Source organism: Bubalus kerabau, chromosome 12 (genome assembly GCF_029407905.1).
Source record: "Bubalus kerabau isolate K-KA32 ecotype Philippines breed swamp buffalo chromosome 12, PCC_UOA_SB_1v2, whole genome shotgun sequence".
NCBI lineage: Eukaryota > Metazoa > Chordata > Mammalia > Artiodactyla > Bovidae > Bubalus > Bubalus kerabau.
The window spans coordinates 36,015,675-36,043,029 of record NC_073635.1 but is presented as its reverse complement, the minus strand read 5'-3'; the positions used below and the strand labels follow the sequence as shown (position 1 = coordinate 36,043,029).

At 42.0% G+C, this 27,355-nt stretch overlaps 1 protein-coding gene and 1 long non-coding RNA gene across 2 annotated transcripts in view; one reads left to right on the top strand and one right to left on the bottom strand.

Moving 5' to 3' along the window:
• Positions 1–122: 122 nt before the first annotated feature.
• LOC129624523 (uncharacterized) lies at positions 123–27,292 on the top strand. Its single transcript, XR_008701001.1, has 3 exons — positions 123–259; positions 11,720–11,905; positions 26,602–27,292. It is a non-coding gene; the product is annotated as an uncharacterized LOC129624523 (long non-coding RNA).
• MICU2 (mitochondrial calcium uptake 2) overlaps positions 11,150–27,355 on the bottom strand; it is a 55,622-nt gene continuing 39,416 nt past the window's right edge. The window contains exons 6-12 of the mRNA XM_055542552.1: positions 27,273–27,355; positions 21,474–21,539; positions 20,007–20,104; positions 16,487–16,658; positions 13,820–13,928; positions 13,218–13,375; positions 11,150–11,748 (exon numbers count right to left, since the gene is read on the bottom strand). Of these exons, the coding sequence (XP_055398527.1) occupies positions 11,647–11,748; positions 13,218–13,375; positions 13,820–13,928; positions 16,487–16,658; positions 20,007–20,104; positions 21,474–21,539; positions 27,273–27,355 (788 nt within the window). The 3' untranslated portion in view covers positions 11,150–11,646. The remainder of the gene's footprint in view (positions 11,749–13,217; positions 13,376–13,819; positions 13,929–16,486; positions 16,659–20,006; positions 20,105–21,473; positions 21,540–27,272) is intronic.

Genomic DNA, 27,355 nt, shown 5'->3' with positions numbered 1-27,355 from the left:
GCCCGGGGGTTCTCGCTGCAGCGGGACGGCCTCCGTCCAAACTGCGGCCTCAAGAACCTCGCGTGCGTCTCGATTCCGGACTCCCGCGCTTTGAAGTAATTTGCTCGTATTTCAGGTGGAAATCGTAGGTGCGTGTGATTTAGGACGGCCCCGTGTAGTCAATCTGATTTGAAACCCGGGTTTAAGGTTGAGTTGTGAACCGGGGATAGCCCCCCTCACTGCCCGAAGGCTCCTGAAGTTTCCTGTTTATTTATAACTGGTGAGTACTGCTAAACAATAACTGTGGGCATAGACGCGCCTACAAGTATCACTTACTGCAGGTTTCGGGGGAGACAAGATCCTGAAGTGAGTTGGCATAACCTTGGCCCGGGGATGGGCCTTATCGCCGAGGGAGGGGAGGTACTCGTCCCCACCTAAGGTGTGGACATTCTTCACTCCCTGATAACGCAGGCCTTTCTTCAGCGGTTCAAGCAGATGGACAACGCCTGTTTGGCCCTGAGACTCAAGTTCTGGTGCATGTAAAACGGCCAGATCATGTCCCAGCCAAGATGACTCCCTGGTACCCCAACTTGTGATTCCTCTTTCCCTGGGGATCGTGGCCGTCAGCAGAGCCTGATGGGCAACGGGCTGCTTTCCCATCCTGGATCAGGGCCAGCTGCTTGAGGACCGCATCCACAGAGATCCGCCCCCCCCTCCCCCCAAGCCCCGCGTTCCTATTGCTGGCTAGCAACTCCAAAAAAACGCCATTTTGGGTTCTGTTTCTGAACTGAGGGCAGGGGAAGAATAAGGGCAGCTCAAGGCAGCTGTGAAACTATTAGAGGAGTCTATGGAAGCCATGGAGCTGTAAATGTGAAAGACTAAAGAAGAAAAAACCCACAAACTCATAAGTTTAGAACTAAATTGTTGTAGGAAGGAGGACCCTTTCCAGGGCCTGAAAGTGGGCTCTTGTCTAACACTGGGAATTGAATTGTCAGAGGAAACACACGTGCTTACAAAGCAAGAGACTTTACTGGAGGGGAATAGGAGGGTAGGGGAACCCAGGAGGACTGTTCTGCCACTGGCTTGCAGTCTCAGGTTTTATGGTGATAGGATTAGTTTTTGCATTAGTTTTTGGCCAGTCACTCTGACTCAGGGTCCTTCCTGGGTTGAAGAATTGAAGAAAGACTTAAGTCCTTGAAACCTAGACACAGAGTAGTGAAACTATTAAATATTTAGAATAAAGAGAAAAATATAGGATTTTTCAGATTCCAGAGATAGAAATCAAATTACCAAAGGAACACTAATCAGACTGGCAGCTGACTTCCTCTCAGTTCACTCACTCTGTCCTGTCGGACTCTGTGACCCCATGGACTGTAGCACTCCAGGCCTCCCTGTCCATCACCAACTCCCAAAGCTTGCTCAAACTCATGTCCATCAAGTCAGTGATGCCATCCAACCATCTCATCCTCTGTCATCCCCTTCTTCTCCCGCCTTCAACCTTTTCCAGCATCAGGGTCTTTTTCAATGAGTCAGTTCTTCCCATCCGGTGGCCAAAGTATTGGTGCTTCAACATCAGTCCTTCTAATGAATATACAGGACTGATTTCCTTTAGAATAGATGGGTTGGATCTCCGTGCAGTCCAAGGGACTCTCAAGAGTCTTCTCCAGCATCACAGTTCAAAAGCATCAATTCTTTGGTGCTCAGCTTTCTTTATGATCCAACTCTCACATCCGTACGTGACTACCTCTTACCAATAAAAACGGATCCCAGAAGACAACAAAGTAGTATTTTCAGTGCTGATAGAAAGTAATATCCTTCAATTTTATAGCCAGAGAAATGGTCATTTACAGGCGAAGTGAAAAGGCAAATGGTGGAATGGGAGAAAGATTTACATATCATATATGTAAGGGATTGCTATGCTGAAAGTGTAAAGAACCCCTACAACCCAACAACAACAAAACCCAACAACTCTGTTTAAAAATGGGCAAAGGATTTAAATAGACATTTCCCCAAAAAGACATACAAATGACCAATAACCACATGAAAAGATGCTCAACCTCACTGATTAAAGTGCAGTGAAAGTGTTGAGTCGCTCAGTCGTGTCTGACTCTTTGTGACCCCATGGACTGTAGCCTGCCAGGCTCCTCTGTCCATGGGATTCTCCAGGCAGGAATACTGGAGTGGATTGCCATTCCCTTCTCCAGGGGATCTTGCCACCCCAGAGATTGAACACTAGGTCTCCCACATTGCACGCAGATTCTTTACAATCTGAGCCACCAGGAAATGCAAGTCAAAATTAAAATGAGAACAAATCACTCCCATTAGGATGGCTACTACAAAACAAGAACAACCACAAAGCAGAAAATAACAAGTGTTGAGGATATGGAGAAATTGGGAACTCGTGTGTTGCTGGTAGGAATATAGAATGGTGTGACTGCTGTGGAAAATTACGGCAGTTCCCCTCGCAAATTAACCATAGCATTATCACATGATCCAGCAATTCTACTTCTGGTACATAACCCAAAAGGAATGAAAGCAGGAACTCCCACAGGTATTTGTACATTCATGTTCACAGCAGCATTATTCCCAATTGTCAAAAGGAAGCAATGCAAGTGTCCATTGTCAGATAATGGATAAGCATAATGTGATGTGTATATACAGTGGAATACTATTCAGCCTTAAGAAGGAAGGAAATCTTGTCATAGTTTACAACATGGATCAGTCTTAAAGACACTAAGTAAAATAAGCCAATCATAAAAGACAAATACAGTTAAGAGGGTTAATCCATATGTAAGTTACAGTCATCCATTCGTATCCAGGGCTTCCCCAGTGGCTCAGTGGTAAAGCATCTGTGGGCACTGCAGGAGCCACAAGATGAGACTTTGATCTCTGGGTCTGGAAAATCTGGAGGAGAAAATGGCAAGCCACTCCAGTATTCTTGCCTGGAAAATCCCATGGACAGAGGAACCTGGAGAGTTACAGTCCACCGGGTCACAGAGTTGGATGCGACTGAGTAACTAAGCATTGATTTCATATCCAAGGGTCCTCTGCATCTGAGGATTCAACCAACCATGGACTGTAGTACTGTAAGATTTACAGTTGACAAATATCCACATATAAGTGGACATGTGCAATTCACAGCTGTTGTTGGAGGGTCAACTGTCCTGTACAACTACACTTCTAAGAAGTGCAGAGTAGTAAGATTTGTAGAGACAGGATAGAATGATGGTTACCAGGTGGATGTGAGAGGGCAGGTGAGCAGAGGGATTGGGAGCTGTTTCAGGTAACAGAGCCCTCATCTGTGGCTGGAGGCCCACTTCTTGGTTCACTGTCCTGTGGGTTCACCATGGCTGGTGAGTCCTGGGCCTGCATTGTCCCTCCTGCTTCCTGCCTGCTCTCCCCTCCCCTCCACGCTTGGGCATGGCCTTCCATAATCCATCTGCAGTTCGTTCCTTCCTTTATTCACTCTCTGCGTCAGGCTCTGTCCTGAGCCTGGGGAACAGAGACAACCTCTTGGCCCACGTGCAGCTTTTGTTCTTTCTCGTATTCTGTTCGCCTCTATCCTGGGGTTGGAGGAAACCTGAGAAAATCAGATACATCTGTGCAAACCATTACAGTATTTAGTAAATCTCTTGGGGGAGGTCCTTTGAGGCTATGCAAATATCCTGCTTCTCTGAAGTTTCTCCCACTAATTGGAGCATCTATCAGTGGACCTTGGCTGCACCAGGCCGTTTTCTTTGCTGCATACTTGACTAATGATCTGTTTGTTGACTAATGAGATGCAGCCAAGAAGGGAGTTCAGAGGTTTAGCTGTCAAGGTGGGATGACAGAGTCCTGACTCTGATGACTGCAGGAGTTTCTGGTTTGGTTAGATCTGCATTTAGACGTATAGAATCTGTCCCCAGAAAGTGTCCTGGCCACTGGTTCTAGGATCAGTCCAGGAACATGGTCAGATCAGATCAGATCAGTCCATCAGTCGTGTCAGACTCTTTGCTACCCCATGAATCGCAGCACGCCAGGCCTCCCTGTCCATCACCAACTCCTGGAGTTCACTCAGACTCACGTCCATTGAGTCAGTGATGCCATCCAGCCATCTCTGTCGACCCCTTCTCCTCCTGCCCCCAATCCCTCCCAACATCAGAGTCTTTTCCAATGAGTCAACTCTTCGCATGAGGTGGCCAAAGTACTGGGGTTTCAGCTTTCGCATCATTCCTTCCAAAGAAATCCCAGGGCTGATCTCCTTCAGAATGGACTGGTTGGATCTCCTTGCAGTCCAAGGGACTCTCAAGAGTCTTCTCCAACACCACAGTTCAAAAGCATCAATTCTTCGGCGCTCAGCCTTCTTCACAGTCCAACTCTCACATCCATACATGACCACAGGAAAAACCATAGCCTTGACTAGACAGACCTTTGTTGGCAAAGTAATGTCTCTGCTTTTGAATATGCTATCTAGGTTGGTCATAACTTTCCTTCCAAGGAGTAAGCGTCTTAATTTCATGGCTGCAATCACCATCTGTAGTGATTTTGGAGCCCAGAAAAATAAAGTCTGACACTGTTTCCACTGTTTCCCCATCTATTTCCCATGAAGTGATGGGACCCGATGCCATGATCTTCATTTTCTGAATGTTGAGCTTTAAGCCAACTTTTTCACTCTCCACTTTCACCTTCATCAAGAGGCTTTTGAGTTCCTCTTCACTTTCTGCCATAAGGGTGGTGTCATCTGCATATCTGAGGTTATTGAGATTTCTCCCGGCAATCTTGATTCCAGCTTGTGTTTCTTCCAGTCCAGTGTTTCTCATGATGTACTCTGCATATAAGTTAAATAAACAGGGTGACAATATACAGCCTTGACGTACTCCTTTTCCTATTTGGAACCAGTCTGTTGTTCCATGTCCAGTTCTAACTGTTGCTTCCTGACCTGCATACAAATTTCTCAAGAGGCAGATCAGGTGGTCTGGTATTCCCATCTCTTTCAGAATTTTCCGCAGTTTATTGTGATCCACACAGTCAAAGGCTTTGGCATAGTCAAGAAAGCAGAAATAGATGTTTTTCTGGAACTCTCTTGCTTTTTCCATGATCCAGCAGATGTTGGCAATTTGATCTCTGGTTCCTCTGCCTTTTCTAAAACCAGCTTGAACATCAGGAAGTTCACGGTTCACATATTGCTGAAGCCTGGCTTGGAGAATTTTGAGCATTACTTTACTAGCGTGTGAGATGAGTGCAATTGTGTGGTAGTTTGAGCATTCTTTGGCATTGCCTTTCTTTGGGATTGGAATGAAAACTGACCTTTTCCAGTCCTGTGGCCACTGCTGAGTTTTCCAAATGTGCTGGCATATTGAGGGCAGCACTTTCACAGCATCATCTTTCAGGATTTGGAATAGCTCAACTGGAATTCCATCACCTCCACTAGCTTTGTTCGTAGTGATGCTTTCTAAGGCCCACTTGACTTCACATTCCAGGATGTCTGGCTCTAGGTCAGTGATCACACCATCATGATTATCTGGGTCGTGAAGATCCTTTTTGTACAGTTCTTCTGTGTATTCTTGCCATCTCTTCTTAATATTTTCTGCTTCTGTTAGGTCCATACCATTTCTGTCCTTTATCGAGTCCATCTTTGCAAGAAATGTTCCTTTGGTATCTCTGATTTTCTTGAAGAGATCCCTAGTCTTTCCCATTCTGTTGTTTTCCTCTATTTCTTTGCATTGATCGCTGAAGAAGGCTTTCTTATCTCTTCTTGCTATTCTTTGGAACTGTGCATTCAGATTCTTATATCTTTCCTTTTCTTCTTTGCTTTTCACTTCTCTTCTTTTCACAGCTATTTGTAAGGCCTCCCCAGACAGCCATTTTGCTTTTTTGCATTTCTTTTCCATGGGAATGGTCTTGATCCCTGTCTCCTCTACAATGTCACGAACCTCATTCCATAGTTCATCAGGTACTCTATCTATCAGATCTAGGCCCTTAAATCTACTTCTCACTTCCACTGTATAATCATAAGGGATTTGATTTAGGTCATACCTGAATGGTCTAGTGGTTTTCCCTACTTTCTTCAATTTAAGTCTGAATTTGGCATAAGGAGTTCATGGTCTGAGCCACAGTCAGCTCCTGGTCTTGTTTTTGCTGACTGTATAGAGCTTTTCCATCTTTGGCTGCAAAGAATATAATCAGTCTGATTTTGGTGTTGACCATCTGGTGATGTCCATGTATACAGTCTTCTCTTGTGTTGTTGGAAGAGGGTGTTTGCTATGACCAGTGCATTTTCTTGGCAAAACTCTATTAGTCTTTGCCCTGCTTCATTCCGTATTCCAAGGCCAAATTTGCCTGTTACTCCAGGTGTTTCTTGACTTCCTACTTTTGCATTCCAGTCCCCTATAATGAAAAGGATATCTTTTTTGGGTGTTAGTTCTAAAAGGTCTTGTAGGTCTTCATAGAACCATTCAACTTCAGCTGCTTCAGCGTTACTGGTTGGGGCATAGACTTGGATTACTGTGATATGGAATGGTTTGCCTTGGAAACGAACAGAGATCATTCTGTGGTTTTGGAGATTGCATCCAAGTACTGCATTTTGGACTCTTTTGTTGACCATGATGGCCACTCCATTTCTTCTGAGGGATTCCTGCCCGCAGTAGTAGACACAATGGTCATCTGAGTTAAATTCACCCATTCCAGTCCATTTCAGTTCACTGATTCCTAGAATGTCGACATTCACTCTTGCCATCTCTTGTTTGACCACTTCCAATTTGCCATGATTCATGGACCTGACATTCCAGGTTCCTATGCAATATTGCTCTTTACAGCATTGGACCTTACTTCTATCACCAGTCACATCCACAGCTGGGTATTCTTTTTGCTTTGGCTCCATCCCTTCATTCTTTCTGGAGTTATTTCTCTGCTGATCTCCAGTAGCAAATTGGGCACCTACTGACCTGGGGAGTTCCTCTTTCAGTATCCTATCATTTTGCCTTTTCGTACTGTTCGTGGGGTTCTCAAGGCCATTCCCTTCTCCAGTGGACCACATTCTGTCAGGAACACGTTACTGATTGCATTTAAACTGGGAAAGCCTGGGCTTTGGCTGCTGTCACTGGGAACACTGATTGACTCCCCACCAGAAAAGAGCAGGTTTTTAGGAAAAATTACACAGCTATACAGTCTCCATGGCTGTGATCACTCTGTGACTGCCTTGGATTGAGAACTGACAAGTTTCTGCTAAACAAAGGCAGAATGGACACACCATTCCAGGCAGGAGAGGGGCACATGCTAAGCTCTTGAGAATATGTGTGTGGGGTCAGCATTTGAGACTGCCCTGGAGGTCATGCAACCTATGTTAAACCCCCATGTAATACACTCAGGGCCTCTCCTCTGTCGGATTATTTAAAGACAGTTTCCCCAGTCTACTGATGCCGAAAGCTCAGCTTCTCTGTATACTAGTGCCAAGTGGAATCTCAAGACAGAGTTTTGGATGAAGTAGAAAAGAAGGGCTTTATTGCTTTGCCAAGCAAAGAGGGCCACAGCAGACTCTTGCCCTCAAAACCATATGTCCCAACTTGGAGAAGATAGTGAGAGGTCTTATGGCAGTTTTTCAAAGAGGGCATGATCAGCTTGTGGACTGTCTTCTGATGGATCAGCCTTCAAGTCCAGGTGGTCTGGGGTCTATGTGAGCAGCATACCATGGTTAATTGTTAACTTCTCCCACCTGGAGTGGGTCTCAGTAGCTGCTGCTGCTGCTGCTAAGTTGCTTCAGTCGTGTCCGACTCTGTGCGACCCCATAGACGGCAGCCCACCAGGCTCCTCCATCCCTGGGATTCTCCAGGCAAGAACACTGGAGTGGGTTCAGTAGCTGCAGAATAGCTCAAAGATGCTGTTGTATGTATCCATTCATGGGGAAATAGGACCTTGCCTCAAGGCTGCTCTTGACTGTTTCTGCCTGGTCTCTGCATCCCCTCCCTTCCCTAACGAACAACTGCTTGAGTCTGCCCCTTGGAACTCAGGAAAGGGCATGGAAGCTGAATGAAGGCTCCTTGATTACAGGAGTAATCAAAGGGGTGGACGACAAAAAGGCCTTGTGCAAGGAGCCCCGCATTTAACTATAAACTTTCTCAAGGCGGGACTAGGTTTCTTTTGCTTTCAAGTGAGCCCAGCACATAGCAGGCAGAAAAGAGGCACTGAATCATATTGACTGAATACTTGAATGACAAGTAACCTGGAATTAGTGGTGTCCATGGAGACGAAGGTTCTATCCTTGGGTGGGGAAGATCCAGTGGAGGAAGGTATGGCAACCCTCTCTAGTATTCTTGCCTGGGAAATCCCATGGACAGAGCCTGGGGGGATACAGTCCTTGGGGTCGCAAAGAGTCAGTCAGACATAGCTGAAGTGACTGAGCATGCATGCATGTTTTCCCGTTTTCTCAAACTTCTCGTAACTCTGGTATAGCACAGACTGCTATATACAGCAGTGACAGTCTTAGTGTCATTAGAATAGTTAAAGCTTATTATATTATGACATGAAGAAACATGTGCAGACCAGCCTAGGGATTGAACCATCAAACACTAGAAAGGATAGACTGACTTGGGCAGAGTGGGAAAAAGATGGGTTGTGGTGTCAGTGATTGTGGATTACAGCCCCAGCTTCCTCACTTGTTAGCTGAGTAATACTGTGGGACTTCTCTAAGTTCCCTGAGACTCAAATTTCTTCTGTCTCTCATGGTAGGAGGGTTAGATGACATTTTATATATATAGGTGTATGGACAGGTATAAATGTAGTATACGTAAAAATATGCAATACATACTTGTATGTATACATGAACTTACAGCTACCTGTGTGTATATAATCTAGCATGAATATTACCCAAGTTTGTCTTCTGTGTCTATAGTTCCTGGCATACAGTCATTTTTTCAGTCAGGAGCCACTTTAAATATATCAACAGAGAAAACATAATACAAGGAGACACATAAACAGGTGTTAAGAGTCGAACAGCCACAGGAACTGAGGTCCCACAGAGCAAGCACTTGCAGGAAGAGCTCCCTCCCTGAGGCAGGGGCACACAGAGAAGAGGGGCAGGGTGTTAGGGTGCAGAAGCTTGAAGGAAAGGCCCGGCTGCCCAGGGAGGGGCACCGGCCAGCACTGCTGGCTCTGCAGGACTCAAGGAGTTTGTTCTGGGAGCACGAGAATGTTCACAACAGCCAGAACAGCACAAGATTGGTACCGACGGCTGCCACGCTGCTGGGCTGGGGTCTGGGGACACTGGCAGGACAGCAGCAGATGGAGCAGGGCCTGTCCAGCATCACAAGGCAGTGTGTGTGTGTGTGTGTGTGTGTGTGTGTGTGTGTGTGTGTGTGTGTAGTGGGGAATTGGAACAGATAATAGCAACTAGCAAAATCGTGTGTGTGTGCAGTGTGTGTGGTGGGGAATTGGAACAGAGATAACAGCTTAGCAACTAGCAAAATTGTGTGTGTGTGTGTGTGTGTGTGTGTGTGTGTGGTGGGAAGTTGGAACAGAGACAACAGCTTAGCAACTAGCAAAATCACCAAACTTAATCCGGTGCATTCATGATGGTAAGCGCTGTTGGAACTCCAGGGTGCAATCGAGCACAACTGATTTATCCACTTCCGTGGTATGGCACGTTCAAGCTACTTCCAGATTTGCATGATTTGAAATGATTGATGCTGCAATGAAAATTCCTTCAATTTTGTCTGGATTGAAAAATATTGTCATTGGGGAGAGCTTATATGATATTCTATAAACCATAAAGGAGTTATTTATGAACACCATATCTGCCAAGACTGAGTGTCTAAATATATGTAAATCCAGACATCATAAACAACATAAGTAAAGTACCTGCTCCCATTTCATCCTCTTGGAAAGAAAGCTCACCCACAGGAGGACCAGTGCCTGGGAGAGGGTGTGGGACAGCACAAGCTTGGCCGAGGTTTGGTCCTGATGCTGTTGAGGATATAACCCACCCAACTACATGTTACCTGGAGATTCTGCAAATTAACTTCCTTCATCACTGGACACAACCACAGACTGCAAGTGAACGGTTACTGTGGTAGCACCTGTGTTCATTTCCCTGCTGCTGCTGCTACTGCTAAGTCGCTTCAGTTGTGTCAGTCTCTGTGTGACCCCATAGACGGCAGCCCACCAGGCACCGCCGTCCTTGGGATTCTCCAGGCAAGAACACTGGAGTGGGTTGCCATTTCCTTCTCCAATGAATGAAAGTGAAAAGTGAAAGTGAAGTCGCTCAGTCGTGTCCGACTCTTAGCAACCCCATGGACTGCAGCCTACCAGGCTCCTCCGCCCATGGGATTTTCCAGGCAAGAGTACTGGAGTGGGGTGCCATTGCCTTCTCCATTTCCCTAGGAGCGGCTAAATGTTTAACTAAGGTATGTCCGCACAGCCTCCTACCTTGCTCCTTCAACAAGTCAGTCATTTTTGAAATGTTCTGTGATTTTCTGAGTATTCCTGTTGGTTTTTCTGTTAAAGATCATGCTTGGTGCGCGAGGAAGATAAAGTATTTTGGAAAAGTGAGAGTGCCATCTTGTGGAGCATCCACGCTGCAGTGCTTTTAATTTAAAGAAGCTGGGGAGTTCTCCCTGCAGCTCATCTGGACCGATGACGTTCTGTAGGCAGGGGGATGGACTGGTGTCAGTCTGCTCCACCTTCTGAGGATGAGAGGTTTCCCTTACACACACAGCTGACCCCTCGTCTACCCTGGGTTGCCTTCGTCTCCTGTCTCCTCTTCACATCAAACCCTGACTTTGCTGTTTGCTGTGTACCTCCTCAGGGAAGAGCTGGGAAATTTCTTTAAAAATCCACATAACCATTACAATTCAGTGGGAAATACCTTTGGCTTAGGAGTATTTACATTTAAAAGTATTTACATTAAAAAAAAACAAAACCTTGTTTTAAACAACACATATAAAACAAAATGCGGCTTCTCAGGTGGGGCGAGTGGTAAAGAACCCTCCTGCCAATGCAGGAGACCTAAGAGACGCAGCCTCTCGATCCCTGGGTTGGGAAGATCCCCTGAAGAAGGAAATAGCAGCCCACCCCAGTATTCCTGCCTGGAGAATCCCATGGACAGAGGAGCCTGGTGGGCGATAGTCCATGGGGTCGCAAAGAGTCAGACATGACTTAGTGACTGACCAACCAATCAACAACATAAAATGCACCTCCGTAATTTTTTTTATCTTTATAAATACTTCATAGTTTCCAGGTGGAATACTGAAATTTACATATTACTTTGAAGACAACTAGTTTACAGCTCATTTGAAATAAAATATACAAGAAGTCTGAGACATAAGGGACAGGTAGGAAACCTGAAATGCTGTCACTTAATCTACCTCCAGGAGCTTTGGGGCTCGCAGGTTGATCTGACCTTGAGTCAGGTTAGACACTGCATGACCAGGTTGTCCATCTTACCAAAGTCAAAGCCTTTAATCCTAGGCCTTCTGACAGATGCCAACATCTCTTTTCGTTAAAGAATACTTATTTCTTTTTACGAAGTTCTGTAATGAAATTTTACTAAGAAATGACTGAATCAGAAAGCAATACAAGGCATCTTTATATTACAAACGAAATCAATGAAGACTTAGAAGGATAAACATCTAGCATTCTAAGAAATGCCCGATTCTGATTGCTCACAGCAACAGAATTCCCACACTCTTTTTTCTCTTAAAGATCTTTTCCTGCTTGTTTCCAGACTTCTTTCACTCCTTTAATGCTTTCTTTCTTCACGCATTTCCAGTATTCTTGTATGCCAAGATGCTGCGGCACCTGTCAACCAAAATGAAAACTCAGGGTCAGTGTCTGCAACTTTCAGCCCCGTCGTCTCCATGTACTTGCGGTGCCTGTTCCCCAGCTACCTCCAGAAAGGCCTGGAAGTGATGACACAGAAAGTGCCTGCAGCACAGGTGAAAGCCAAAGGGAAAAGGTGAGACATGAAGTGAGGCAAGGGTGGCCTCAGGGGAACCACAGAATGGAGTTTCCTCCCCACGAAGGGAACAAAGACTGTGGTGACTTTCATATGTTGGTTTTACAATGAAATTATTTCATAATGTGTTCTTTTCATAATACTTTATAATGTTTCTGTTTTTCTGGTGAACTTCACTTAGCTACATGGAATAAAAACAATAAACCTAAGACTTTGACTTAACCTTGGCTAAAATTAAAAAAGAAAGGAACCAAGGTCACCATATACTTGATGAGAAGCCTTAGGAAGAAATAACTCACACAAATACTTTGTGTTTGCTATTTATCTCAGTTAAATGAGAAAGCAAAGGTTAGAAAATACTTGGCTCCTTGTGCCCACAGAGCGTAGCACTGCTGGAGACCCACCACTGGAAGCGGCAGGTGGTTTCAGATTATATTTATGGCCTTTTCTGCTCACTGACTTGAAGCTCTTCTCTTTAGTATGTTTTTAAGAAATGGCAAAGAGGGCGCAGGGTATGTTACAAGTTAACTGGAAAGGCTGGTTTAATTTCTACGAGTATGATTATTAACTATGAGGTGCTGCCTGTAAATCACCAGTAGAAATAATATCTGTTCATTTTCTATAAATAATGTTTGTAGCAGGAAGATCAATATTCTCTTCTCAGTTGTAAACGAACAGCACTGTTGATGTGAGCTCACCACAGTCTCTCCTGTTCTCACTCCTGCCTCCTCTGGACTAAATTCCTACTTACCCCCTGGACCCTTGTCTTCAACTTGTCGATGTTTCAACCAGCTTTCATGAGTGTTTCTAGCAGATTCAAATCTAAACAAAATTCTAAGTTTGATCTGTCCCTTAGTTATAGACTAATATGTGAATGTGAGTGAATCTTGTTAATAGTGAACATTTACTTCAAGTGTTTCAGTCACTACATTAAGTATCATAATAATTCTCTCCAGTAGATTGTATTGGTTCCTTGTTGTACAGATGAGGAATCTGAGGGTCAGAAAAATTATGTAGCTTTGCAAGATCTGGTAGTTAATACATGATAGGGCTAGAGCTTGGGTCTTGGTATCTAACTACAACATCCAAATTAAAATTTGGAATCGTGGTTCCTGATTCAGATTTTTTTAAAAAAGAAGACAAAAATGGTGGTCCCATCTGTAGGAGATACTTTTGTTGTAATTACTGCTTACAATCTCTTTAAAAATGTTGAAAACTCCATTTAAGACTATACATTAAATCAAATTCTCGGTTTAGTTTCATTCATTTAACTACATATAAACATGCAATTTAAAGACTCAAAATCTGTTACCCATAAACCTCGATGCATCCTGTTTTTTAACACCCCAAGAAACTCTTCATGACTCAGACACTCATCACCATCTAAATCGAAGATCTTGAAGACGGTGTCCAGAATATTGTTGGACAGCTCCTGTCCTGTTGCTACTTTGACTGCTCTCTTGAACTCCGCTGAAGGGAGAAAATATAAAAACTCATCAACCACATAAAATAGTCTAAGTCTAAATTTTTATTATTTGAGAAGTAAAAACAACTCTATTTATTTATCATTTGGGAAGTAAAACAACACAAATACTCATCAAGAATGTGTTCAAATAATAAATTAAATATGGCTGAGAAACGTCAGCAGGCTATTTTAATCTAATCAGTGTTTTGAATATACATTTAAATATTTCCTTCTCCTTCTCAGGGAGAAAAATAAGAAAGCAAAAGCAAAATTAATTGTTAATAAATTGTTTGGCAAATGGTTGTAAATCTAGAATAACCACACTGAATTAACTGAAAGGCCAATCAATTGTTTTTCTGGTAAGTGGTCCCTGGACTGGTATCAATCAGTTAAAGAACAGGGTGACAGTATTCATAGATAGTAAAAATTAAGTGACTCACATAACTTACCTAGTCTGACAGGACGATGAGCTAAACTAAACATCTGCATGGCAATAGCGAAGTCTTCCAAGTGGGTTGCAAAATGACAAAATGACTTGAACTCTTCCAAACTAATGTTCTAAAAGAACAACAAAGTGAGTTTTTATTACAACTTTGTAAACTTATTCAACAATGTTATGACTATAACTGTGTGTCCTCTTTTCTATCATGAAGTCTATGAATGTAGTCTATCCAAGTCTGGGATAGACCCAACTGAGCACAAATGTGTGGATTTTAGAGATTAGGAGGAACCCTCAGATTAAGTGCAGGGCCCTGGATGTGCCAGTGCAGACTGAACACTGCAAGGCTGGGGGCATGTGTCACAGGCCCGCTATCTCCCCTCAAAGGTCCTGAGTGAATTAAACCCTCTGCACATCTATGTTCATCGGGCACTTGTGGATTTCTCGTGTCCCTGCTGTCTCTGCTCCGGTGTCTGAAGGGCTGCCAGGTGACCTGATGCTGGGGGGCAATTCTCAGTGGGTCTTCTGAGCTTCTCACATCTCGTAGACAGAGGCCCAGCCACTATTCTACTCCAGGGTCTTTCCAGGGTATCTGCATAGTGAACAGCCTGGAGCAGACACAGTTGTCTCCCTCAGAGCAGGGGCGACCGCACCTACTGTCCCTCATGAAGGATTTGGGCTCCTCGGCTGTGGCGTAAACCCACCTCATGGGCCCTGGGGGACGGATGTGGTGCCTGGGCGGCCTCCAGACTACAGACAATAACCTTCTCTGGCTCTGACCTGGCAGGTTTGGGTCTTCTGTTGGCACCCAGGAAGTGACACAGGCTAACTTGCAGAGACAAAATCTCCATTAGTAATTAACACACTGCTATCTGAGATCCCATTTTCTACATTAAATACGGTAGAATGTCAGACCCTTGGGTGGTCTTGATTTTTAAAGATCTCATCATATAAATTAAAGAAATTGGTCTATTACTTGTGATGCCACTAATTCCTCCATTTTGTTAATTTTTCCTTTTGATTTTGATAATTTGGGGGGGAGTGAGGAAGGCAACAGATTTCTATATTTTATGCAGTAATTTAATAATTTCAACATAAGGCTTTTGGGTTTTACTTAGTACGTATACCCACTCTCAGAGATTGTTTCCAAGTTTTCTTCCATACTTACTCAGTTTTCTCTTTAACTTTAGTTCTTTGATCCACCTCAAGTTTATTTCTGAGTCATGAGGGAGGCAGAGGTCACCTTCATTTCTCCCTCAGATACCCAGTGAATTACCCCAGTTCCATTTATTTAGTTTTTTTATGCAACCAATTTATAATCTGAGTTTACACATACTAAATTTCTGTATTTGTATCTATCTCTGACTTTATTTTCTGTTCAACTTATTTGTCAAATTCATTGTCAGTCACACTGTTTTAGTTCTGATGTTTGGTGCTGTATTTTAATATCTCAGCTTTCTTTTTTAAAAAGACTTAATTTTTTTTTAGAGCAGTTTTGGGCTCACAGCAAAATTATAGGGAAGGTGCAGAGGTTTCCCTGTCCCTTAGCCCCCTCAGCAGTGTCACACAGACTTGTGGCTTGTCTGGCTCCCTCCCAAGAATTCGAGACTGTTTTATGGATGTCAGTTGGTGGTCACGGTACCTGGTACACCCCTGAGCCCTGTGCACTCAGGACCACACAGCTCTGCCTCCCTTCAGTTAGCTAGGGCCTTCAGGCCATCAGTCCAGCCAGTAGCTCAGTGTGACATCTCCAGGCCTAAACATTTATTTGCTGGAACGTGGTTCACTCCTTTCTTTTCTGGATGGTTTCTGGCAGATGGTGGAGCTCCTTGGGGGCAGAGCCTTGGAGAGTCTGGTCCCCGAGCAAAGATGTGGGCAGTTCTACCCCTGGCCCACCACGGACGAGCAGCATGACTGAGAAGGTTGCTGTCCTGTGTCGGCTGCGGGGTGTCCAGGGCTGATGTTTTGGTGCAGCAAACCAAGGCCGTGCAGACTGACATGACACTATACTTATGGGTTATTCAAGGGACAACTGCCATGTTTGTAATACTAAGAGGTTCTGTTCAAAACCAGGGGATGTCTCTACTGTTAGATGAGTTATTTCTTCTAACCAAGGTTTAAAGGTTTTTCTATATATTTCTTGTTAAATATATTTCTAATTGTTATGTATCTCTATTGTAATTATAAATGAAACCTTCATTGTATTTCATTATATTTTCCCTCATCACAGAGATAGCTTTAAAAAAATTATATAAAAACACATCCCCATGTCAAAAAAAATTTTTTTGGAACAATAAAGTTAAAAAAAAAAATCACTTGAGGGTCCCCTGGTGATCCAGTAGCTAAGATTCCATGTTCCCATTGCAGGGGGCCTGGGATTGATCCCTGGTCTGGGAACTAAGTTCCACATGCTGCAACTAAAGATTCCATATGTGGCAACTAAGACCTGGCACAGCCAAATAAATAAATAAAAATAAATATTAAAAAAAAATCACTTGAAATCCTACCACAGTTCATTAATCATTACTAGCAGTTTGGCAATCATCATTTCATGCATCATATAATTATATAACAGTTGCTCAGTCTTGATTAATTTGGAAGCTACTTTACTGAATTCTATCAATGTCTAACTTATTATTTCATCTTCATCAGAAGCATTATAAAAAGGCACACCAACCTCTCCTGCTGACAGCTTCTCTCTCACATTTTTCCAATAAACATCTTTATTTTCAGTGTTAGTGAAAAAAAGGAGCCACTCTGCAAAGTCTTCTTTTCTCATGAAACTCAAACCTTTTGAGAACTGAAGGAACTCCATTTCTTGGACTTCTGCCTGTAAGTTTTCCATAAACCTAAATGTTGGAATACGAGATGGACGTCAGGACTTGTGGCTTCACCTTAGTGCTGTAACTAAGCGTGTGCCCACTCAGGAGCATGGGCACCCTGAGCAGTATCCCACGAGTTTCAATATACTGCAGGTCTCCAACCATTTGTCCATCAGATCACACTTAGCAAACTGTCAGATTCAGTGTTGGAACCCAGGTTTGTCTAAATCACAGATACTTTTTCAAAATACAATGCTGTTTCTTTAAATGAGAATACTAATATCTACACTAATACCATAATTAGCTACCACAACAGTGTCTCTTGGTATCACCTTCCTTGTCTTTCCTGGAGACATACAAGCTGTATGTCTTTATGAAACAGTATCCTTCATCTTCATGAAGATCTACAAAAAAGATCTTCATGACCCAGATAATCACGATGGTGTGATCACTGACCTAGAGCCAGACATCCTGGAATGTGAAGTCAAGTGGGCCTTAGAAAGCATCACTACGAACAAAGCTAGTGGAGGTGATGGAATTCCAGTTGAGCTATTCCAAATCCTGAAAGATGATGCTGTGAAAGTGCTGCACTCAATGTGCCAGCACATTTGGAAAACTCAGCAGTGGCCACAGGACTGGAAAAGGTCAGTTTTCATTCCAATCCCAAAGAAAGGCAATGCCAAAGAATGCTCAAACTACTGCACAATTGCACTCATCTCACACGCTAGTGAAGTAATGCTCAAAATTCTCCAAGCCAGGCTTCAGCAATATGTGAACCGTGAACTTCCTGATGTTCAAGCTGGTTTTAGAAAAGGCAGAGGAACCAGAGATCAAATTGCCAACATCTGCTGGATCATGGAAAAAGCAAGAGAGTTCCAGAAAAACATCTATTTCTGCTTTATTGATTATGCCAAAGCCTTTGACTGTGTAGATCACAATAAACTGCGGAAAATTCTGAAAGAGATGGGAATACCAGACCACCTGATCTGCCTCTTGAGAAATTTGTATGCAGGTCAGGAAGCAACAGTTAGAACTGGACATGGAACAACAGACTGGTTCCAAATAGCAAAAGGAGTTCGTCAAGGCTGTATATTGTCACCCTGTTTATTTAACTTATATGCAGAGTACATCATGAGAAACGCTGGACTGGAAGAAACACAAGCTGGAATCAAGATTGCCAGGAGAAATCTTAATAACCTCAGATATGCAGATGACACCACCCTTATGGCAGAAAGTGAAGAGGAACTCAAAAGCCTCTTGATGAAGGTGAAAGTGGAGAGTGAAAAAGTTGGCTTAAAGCTCAACATTCAGAAAACGAAGATCATGGCATCCAGTCCCATCACTTCATGGGAAATAGATGGGGAAACAGTGGAAACCGTGTCAGACTTTATTTTTCTGGGCTCCAAAATCACTGCAGTTGGTGACTGCAGCCAAGAAATTAAAAGACGCTTACTCCTTGGAAGGAAAGTTATGACCAACCTAGATAGCATATTCAAAAGCAGAGACATTACTTTGCCAACAAAGGTCTGTCTAGTCAAGGCTATGGTTTTTCCTGTGGTCATGTATGGATGTGAGAGTTGGACTGTGAAGAAGGCTGAGCGCCAAAGAATTGATGCTTTTGAACTGTGGTGTTGGAGAAGACTCTTGAGAGTCCCTTGGACTGCAAGGAGATCCAACCAGTCCATTCTAAAGGAGATCAGCCCTGGGATTTCTTTGGAAGGAATGATGCTAAAGCTGAAACTCCAGTACTTTGGCCACCTCATGCGAAGAGTTGACTCATTGGAAAAGACTCTGATGCTGGGAGGGATTGGGGGCAAGAGGAGAAGGGGACGACAGAGGATGAGATGGCTGGATGGCATCACTGACTCGATGGACATGAGTCTGAGTGAACTCCGGGAGTTGGTGATGGACAGGGAGGCCTGGTGTGCTGCGATTCATGGGGTCGCAAAGAGTCTGACACGACTGAGCGACTGATCTGATCTGATCTGATCCTTAATCAGATAGGCTGTAAGGAGGAGGCTGAGACAAAGGGCAGAAAAGGCAACATCTTTCTAAGGAAGATGTTCTATAGAAACATCACAGTCCTATAGAAACAAAACTAAAATCTCCACACTCACATGAAGAGCTTCTTGTGGAATTTCTAGGATTAATTTGGGCAGTTAAAAAATTATATGTTTATAATATATTACACACGCATATATATAAAACATATAATATATGTGAGCTATTTTCTGTTATTACTTTACAACTTATGAAAAATTTTAAAGGCTTAAATTTTAAAGATTACTGAATTCTAACTCAGTACACCCCCTTTAACTTTAGGGTACCCTACTCCATCCAACAGAGAAGTTCCTGAAAAACTGCATTTAAAGCATTCTCTGTTCACTGCATCTTTTTTAAAAACTGCATAATGGTATAACACATTTCACAGGGCCCACTACTTACAGAAACTCTAATTCAAAAGTTTAAAGAAAATAAATAAATTTAAATTAAAACAAAATAAAAAAATAAAACCACATTTCCCGGTTCTCAAAAAAAAAAAAAGAAAAAGTTTATTAAATACTTCAGATTTCTTAAAAAAAAAAAAAAAAGTAAAAAATACTGTGATTTCTCTGTGGCTCAGGAATTTACATACTGCATACGTTTTTATTAGATATAATACACATTTATATGTATTAGCTATGATTATTTTCATTTACTCCTCAATTTGAAGGAGTTTTGTTTGTTTCTTGTTTGCCTAGTCTAGCTTAATGATGCCATGTCATCTTTCTCTGTTATAAAACAGAAAAAAAGAGAAATAAAATATTTTTCTCCTGCAAAAAAAAAAAGTTTAAAGAATTCTAAGTGAAATTATTCCCTTTAAACAATCACCAAGCCCAATGATTTTATCTCCTAACTATGTCTTGTCTCTCACAGGATCCCTCCTTTGCTGTTACCCCTGTCCTGCCAGAGTAAGCCCGTCTGACCAGCACGTTCCACGGCCCCCTTCAGGGCCTCCCTCATGGGCGTAACTCAAGCCCCAGGACTCAGGGCCTCCGCCCTCACCTCCACCCTTCCCTTTTATTTCTACCAGACCCAGCCTCTCTGATTCCTGCACAAGGCACATGTTCTCATGCCTCTGTGTCCTTCCTTGCTGTTCTCTGTCCCTTGGTCCCTCCCTGCACAAACCATTTCTATCTGGTTAACTGATGTATTTTGAACATAGTAACTTTAGTTTACACTTCATAGGTTCTGCTCTCAGAGATACTATAGAGACCCACACACAGTATCTGGTCTTATGGTATGCAGTTCTGGGACATAAATACATGTATTCAGTTGTTTCTTTACTTTTTAGCTATAAAATTCCCCTAAAAGGACATAAATATTTGCATTTACCTTCGAAATTCTTTATAATGAAGTTTCCTTTCTCCTCTTTTTCCAAAGAAACGTATCTGAAGTGTTGTGTTAATTTCAGGTTCTTGCACCGTTTGTTCCTATAAAAAAATGATAGAATAATTTGAAGTAAATTATAACCAAGAACAGAAATGGATCCTGGAGCCTGGACAATTTCTAGGACAATACCTACAAAAGATTTCTGTAACAACAACAAAGTGTATAAAATAGATGCAACCCTTCTGTCCATCACTCTACACCTGTGCTCAAGAGGAGAACACCCATGGCTAAACACTGAGAGGACTCAGGAGGTCTCTGCAGAGAACAAACTCTGGATCAGGCCAACAAGGGAGCTTACAGCAGAATATTAGTTATTTCAAAACGTGCCCCCTGGGTACTTTCTAATGAACCAGGACTGAGAGAGTTAAAGCAGGGAAGTCTGGAACCTTTCGCAGGATGCTAGAAATCTGAAAAACACTAGCTTTTCCTAATTACAAGGTCCCCAGGTGAGGAGTCCATTCAAGATAGTGAGAAGCAGGTTCAGAGACTTCCACCTTCACAATGTCAATCAAACAAACAAACAAAATCAGAACAGCTAAAAAGATATCAGCAGCAACTAAACAACAAAGGGGGTACACATGTAAACCAAATCATCTGAAAAAGAACAGCTAGAGAAAGACAGGCTGGATACAGGTGTTCCCCAATCCTGCCCCCACCGGCCAGAATCAGTGGCAGGCAGGTGACTGTTGTGTGGGAGTGGGAGAACTCGTGAGAACCTGGGCTGTAGAGGGGCAGGCAGCTGGCATGGGGGCTGGGGCAGAGGATGGGCCAGCTCCCGCGACTTCACATCTTCGGGCACCATTCAGCTGAGGGATAGTCGGGACCCAGAGAGAAAAATGTGCTTGGAGGGTGGACGGGGCTGTGGTCCAGGGCCTTAAATGGGAACCCAGGAGAGCAAGTGCACTGTGTCCTCTAGCGTGTGCTGCAGGACAGGGGTCACAACCCCACACCTGCAGCTCAGAGCCAGAAAGGTAACTGGGTTCAGACAGGGTGGGCACAAGGACAAGTTCACCAATGCTCCGCCAGGCAGAGAGTCAGTCAGCCAGGCAAGCGCTGGGCCTGTCTTCCAGCCCAGGGTGCGCTATCCCCATGGCAGAGACCACACGATGCAGGCCGCTAGGTGCCCTTGGCTCCCAGGGTTGGCCCAGAGGAAGTGGCAGCAGGTGCTGAGAAGAGCCTGAAGCGGGGACATAGACCAGGGTCACTGGAGGAGGGTTCTGCCCTGCGCACATAGTCTGGGTCAATCTTCTGAGCTCTGGATCATGTGAATATGGCAAATCTATTTAAAATAGAAAAATTAGGTTACTGGTAATTTTCACAACTATCTGGGAATCCTTATTTGAAAAAATGGGATGGAGAAGCTACTCTTAACAACATCTGCTTGGAAATACTCAATTTATTTGCAAATACCTGGCATTCCGTTTCATTGGTTATTGCTGTCTTCAAGTCATCCTGTTTACTTATGATCTTCTGCAGCTAGGAAGAGGGCAAACAGGAATTCAGGTGCAGGTCTACTGGATTTTTAAAAATAACCTAAAAGACAGATGCTAAGTTTCTATTATAAAATGTATACTAGTTATTTGTTAAATAATAAATTATTTTTGCCTTATGACTAATAGTTTTTTCCCCTTAGATCACACAAGAATCAAAAATGAAAATGGATATGCAAGTATTAATATTATTACATTTATTACAATTTGGGTCATCTTTTCTCCTAAGAAAGCTGGCTCACTTAATACAGTTTAAAAGCATCACATTAAGGTATAAAAACATCATGATTATCCTCATCTCCATGAGAATTTTTATTCTCTTCTCTTCCTATCTCCTCTATCTTTTCTCTATCTCCTCTCTTCTTTTTCTATCTCTGATGCCTCATGGACACATTTTAAGTACCCAGCTCTTAAAAAAGCTATTCGTATCCCATAAATGTTCTTCCCTTGTCTCTTAATGCATTTATAAAGCATTAAAACAATTTAAAGGCCTACATCTTTCTACTAATTATGAAACTATCAATAGTACCTTCAGACCGAATACATTTTTAAAAAACCTACCTACCTTTAAGAATCATTTGTACCAATCCTCACATGGAAAGCAAATTAAAAAAAAAAAGAATTTTTTTTTTTAAATTAAATGTAGACAAAATCTCATACTATGGATCCAAATCCATTAGGAGACAAACCTTTGCCCATTTTTTCCTAGGCTATTTCTTTGTTAGTATTGAAAAATGCTGCCACTAAATTGCAAATTATTTCAAATGCAGCTGCTTCTATGAGATTTGTTTTAGGCATATGGTGTATCTCTAGTTCTCTAAAGCCCTCAAACTTTTCAACATTCTCCCCTCCCTCCCCAACCCCACTTATTTCAGGGAATAAAGCTGAATTGACAACTGACATACTGCCAAGTTCAATACCCAAACATTTCTTGCTTTGTTTCCCACACCTCCTAAGGTTTTTATTATGGCTTTCCTGATAGCTCAGTTGGTAAAGAATCCATCTGCAAGGCAGGAGACCCCGGTTTGATTTCTGGGTTGGGAAGATCCCCTGGAGAAGGGATAGGCTACCCACTCCAGTATTCTTGGGCTTCCCTTGTGGCTCAGCTGGTAAAGAATTCTCCTGCAATGTGGGAGACCTGGGTTCAATCCCTGGGTTGGGAACATCCCCTGGAGAAGGGAAAGGCTACCCACTCCAGTATTCTGGCCTGGAGAATCCCATGGACTGTATAGTCTATGGGGTCGCAAAGAGTCAGACACAACGGAACAACTTTTACTTTCACTTTTTCATGGAGAATTCCAGACACAGCAGAGACTCCTGTAACAACCCAACATACATGCATTACGCAGCCTCCACAGTTAGCTGCATCCAGCCATTCCTGGTCCAGCTGCACTTCTCCTACCCACTCCCTGCCCACCCACCCCTTGCCCTACCCCACATCCTGAAGATACGCTCTTACGAGCTTTCCCAGAAGTTTCTGGTTTCAGTTTACATGTGTATCTCAAATATATTTTTGTGTATGGTGTGAGGGAAAGGTTGTGGCTAATGTTTTCCATGTATATATCCTATCCATTTGTTCTTCCGTCATCTGTTGAAAAGACTTTGCTTTTCCCATTAACTGATCTGGTGTCTTTACTGAAAATCAAGTGATCATATAAGTGTGAACTCTACGCTCCACTGTCAACCTGTCCATCCTTTGGGCAATGTCATAGTGTCGGTGTCACTGTAGCTCTGAAGTATCTTCAAGTCAAGTGGAGAGAGTCATTGGATTTGTTCTTGATGTGGGTCATGACCGCAGAGGACTAGGTGCTGCTCAAACGACTGTTCTAAGTGCTGGAACACAGTGGTCATGGACAGAGAGTGTCCCTGCTCTCACTGAGCTTAAGTTCTAATGGGCCAGAGGTAACCAACAAGCGAACGAACAAACAGGAGAATTTCAGACAGTGTCAAGTGCTGTGACCAGAAAAATGAAGTAGGGTAACAGGACTCGGAGATACTGGGCAGGGGCTTCTATTAAGACTGGCTTCTTCTGGAGAGTTCTCTGTGAGGACAGGGCATCTGGGTGGAGCTCTGAGTAACTAGCTATGAAAGGAGTAGGGCAAGGCCCTCGAGGCAGAGGAAGAACAGTTTCTGGTAGAAACAGAGGTGCTTTGTTAGACAAAAAAAGAGTACTTTTAACATTAGTAGTGAAAAAAGCCAGGAGGACACATTCAAACACACATTCTGAATGTCTAAGAAAATACAGCCAAAATGACCAACTTCATACTGATCCATATTTTCAATTTCAGGCTGAAAATGAAGTAAAGTGTAACACATAGGTCAATTTAACTTATTTTTGCTTTCAGGATGGATCATGAGAATTTAAATTCTGGAGTAAGAACACTATTCCAGAATTAAGAAGAGTAAATTCTACTGAAGGTCTTTGCATTTAATAGTATCTCGAGCAGGAATATGTAGCATTCTAAAATGATAACCTCACTGCATTAAAAGCACAGCCCTTCCCACCAGTGTGGGAGAAATGTGAAGTCAGAGGACCACCTAAGGAGAAATTCACACTAGTAAACAGACTTGTCATCAACCTATTGTTTAAAGAAATTGCACTAAAATCCTGGCACTCATCCCAATAAGCAGATGCACCATCTATCAAGGCAAAAGACCAAATTGCTTTACTATTACCGGCTTTGATCATTGGTGGTGGTGTTTGTTACTATCTGACAGAGTGGATACTGGCTATACTGGCTTATACACAAAGTGGCTATTTTACTTACTCTTGGGATGAAGATGTGAACAATACACCAACCAACACAGCCAAGAGATCAGGATGGTAATAAGAAAGGGGTGTACCACATCACACAAAAGTCATAAACTAAGAATTTTATATTTGGGGACATTTTCACAAAACTTCATAGAAATCTATTACTTTCCATCTGCTGTTCCAAGTCAGTCTGTTATATTTATCTTTAGGGTATTAAAGTAATTTTCATTACTTTTCTAGCACTTATGGTGGGAAGAGCAACAAGTAAAATTCACTGGAGAAACATTCAGATAAGTTGGAAGAAGGAATAAACACACAAAATCCTGCCTTTTAAACTCTACTTTTCTGACCTGGAAAGAGTTGTTGGTTCTTCCAATAAAATTTCAAGCAGAAGATGCTATATACCTAGGCTTCCTAATATAATCATCATGGAAGTGAAATAATTATTCAAATAATTAATGTAAGCATAGTTTTTTTCTCCTCTACACTGTTTAAGTCAACAAACTATCATGCTCCATGGGTTATCAAGTTTAGTGTTTTATTCCTGGGATCAGCACAAAGAACCTTTTACGGGCTTAGAATAAGGTTGAGCTTTATAAACTGAAAAAAAAAAAAAAAATCAGTGATGTATTCTAACATAATTCCTTTTCTTGTTTTCTTAATTCATAGAAATGCTAAGAATTTCCCAAATATCTAAGAAAAAAATGCAGTGTTCAGAAAGTGGTTCTGTAAATTTAGAGTGTTCAACTATTATGTTAAAAAAAAGTACTTGAAAAGCTTTCAAGGTGAGTGTGCTCAAGATGAGATATGGTGGTACAAGCAACTGGATGCTTCACACAGGTGCAGACGGGATCCCTCAGGAAATCCCTGTAATAAGAGCCATCCACAGGCTTTGCAAATTTACTAAAATAATTGATTTTATGTATAAGAAACTCTCAAAGATTAGAAACAAAGGATATAGCAAGAAAGATCTTAAGCAGGGAATGCATTGATAAATCAGTTGGGATCCTGTAAAAATTAGGTTTACAAACATTTAGCATCTTTAGAAACCATGTGGGAGAGGGTGTACAGTAGGTGAATAAAGTGAACGCCATGAACGTGTGAGTGGGCAGGGAGTGAAGCCGCAGGCGAACGGCTCCGTGTTTCAGTCGCACGTGCAGCCAGTGTCAGTAGCTGCTCAGTTACTTTAAAAAGTCTATTAACCTAGGGAATCATTTGAAAAAATAAAGATACCAACATAACAGATACTTAAGTAACATCCATTTTAGAACCAAAGATAAGTAGATAAGTAAAAAATTGTTACATCCCACCAAAATAAAGAAAAATAAAACCTTAAGCCTTCATGAAGAATATGAGGGAAAATGAAAAAACCACAATAGGTATAAACTGGTGCAAATTTTACTTATCTACATCCATTTTAGAACCTTTTCTTCCAATGATTGAAATTGTTATTATTCTATATAAAAGATAATTTATCATCTGCAGTTTTTAGTTTCATTTTCATTAAAGTGCAGCAAAAATACAAAGAAAAACAGGTGAAATTAATATCTCAGAATTATGACTTTATCATGTATTCCATATAAAAATCGAGGTACTTTACATTCCTTTCTTTTTTCTTCAAAATCCAGTGTGTATTTTACACTACAAGACACTCAGGTAATATATTCATAGGAAATACAGGCACACCTTGTTTTAGTGTGCTTTGTTGATTTTGTGTTTCTTTACAAATTGAAGATTTGTGGCAACCCTGCATTGTCGGATGTTAGTTAGCATTTATTAGCAATAAAATATGTTTAAATTAAGGCATGTGCATTTTTTTTTTTTGAGATATAATGCTATTCCACACTTAATAGACCACAGTATAATTTCCACCTTCCCTAAAAAACTGAAACATTTGTGTGACTTGCTTTATTTTACTGAGATGGTCTGGCCCACAACCCACAACTTCTCCAAAACCCACAATTTCTCCAGGGTATACCTGTACTTGATCTGCATTTAGGTTTCACATAAAAGCAAATAAAAAGTAAATAAAGGTAAAAATTAAAAAGTAGATTCACATACTCAAGCTGTTTCAAACATACTTGAGAATCTGCCAATACCTGAAGTGAATGTCAGTTTTTCAATGTAAGTTTTAGATAAACTAAAACTTAGAAACTCAGGTTTCTTAGTCACAGTTATTATTTCAAGGGTTTAACAGTCCCACACGCTACTGGCTACTTAACTGAATGTAAGTTAAGTATAGACTCCCATTTTTATATATAATTTCAACAAGCTTTGTTCTCTCTCTTCCCAGTACACTGGAGACTGGAAGAAAAGCACAGATGAAAGAGCTGAGGTGTTTTCTCCATAAAGTGCTCCTCTAGATGAAGAACACCGAGCTCTGCCTAGCACTCTCCCCACTGTTTACATGCACTGACGCACTTCTGAACGTTACTGCCAACTTCCTTGGAGTGGAGTGAGATTTATTGCTGCCATGTTACAGAGTTATGTATTGAGAAACATCATTTAAGCATATTTTCAGCTTTTCAATTATGAGCCTGCACAGATCCCTAGAAAATTTGCACCAATTTATACCTATTGTGGCTTTTTCATTTTCCCTCATATTCTTCATGAAGGTTTAAGGTTTTATTTTTCGTATTGTTTTTTGGTGGGATGTAACAACAATTTTTTGCTTATCTATGAAGCCCTTTCTGTTATATTATCATTTGCTGAAATCATAAAAATAAAATGCTACAAAATGCAGGCGCTTCAGCTCATTTCCCCTTCCAGAATCTTACCCCTGTTCTGTAACTGTTTCCTCAAGGCTGCATTATAGCAATTTTAGTATTTTTGAATGTATATAGAAGTTTTTGACACTTCATATGTTGGCAGTGGATATAATTTTCATCTTAATAGAAATGTAGAATTACCCCACAAGCCTTCAGGTGTTTTATGATAAACCAAAAATAACTAGAACCTACTTACCTTAAAAAATTCCTTTTTCTCAACCATCTCGTCACCATCTGCATCCAGCATTTTAAATGCAACATGAAACCCAGAATGGGGTT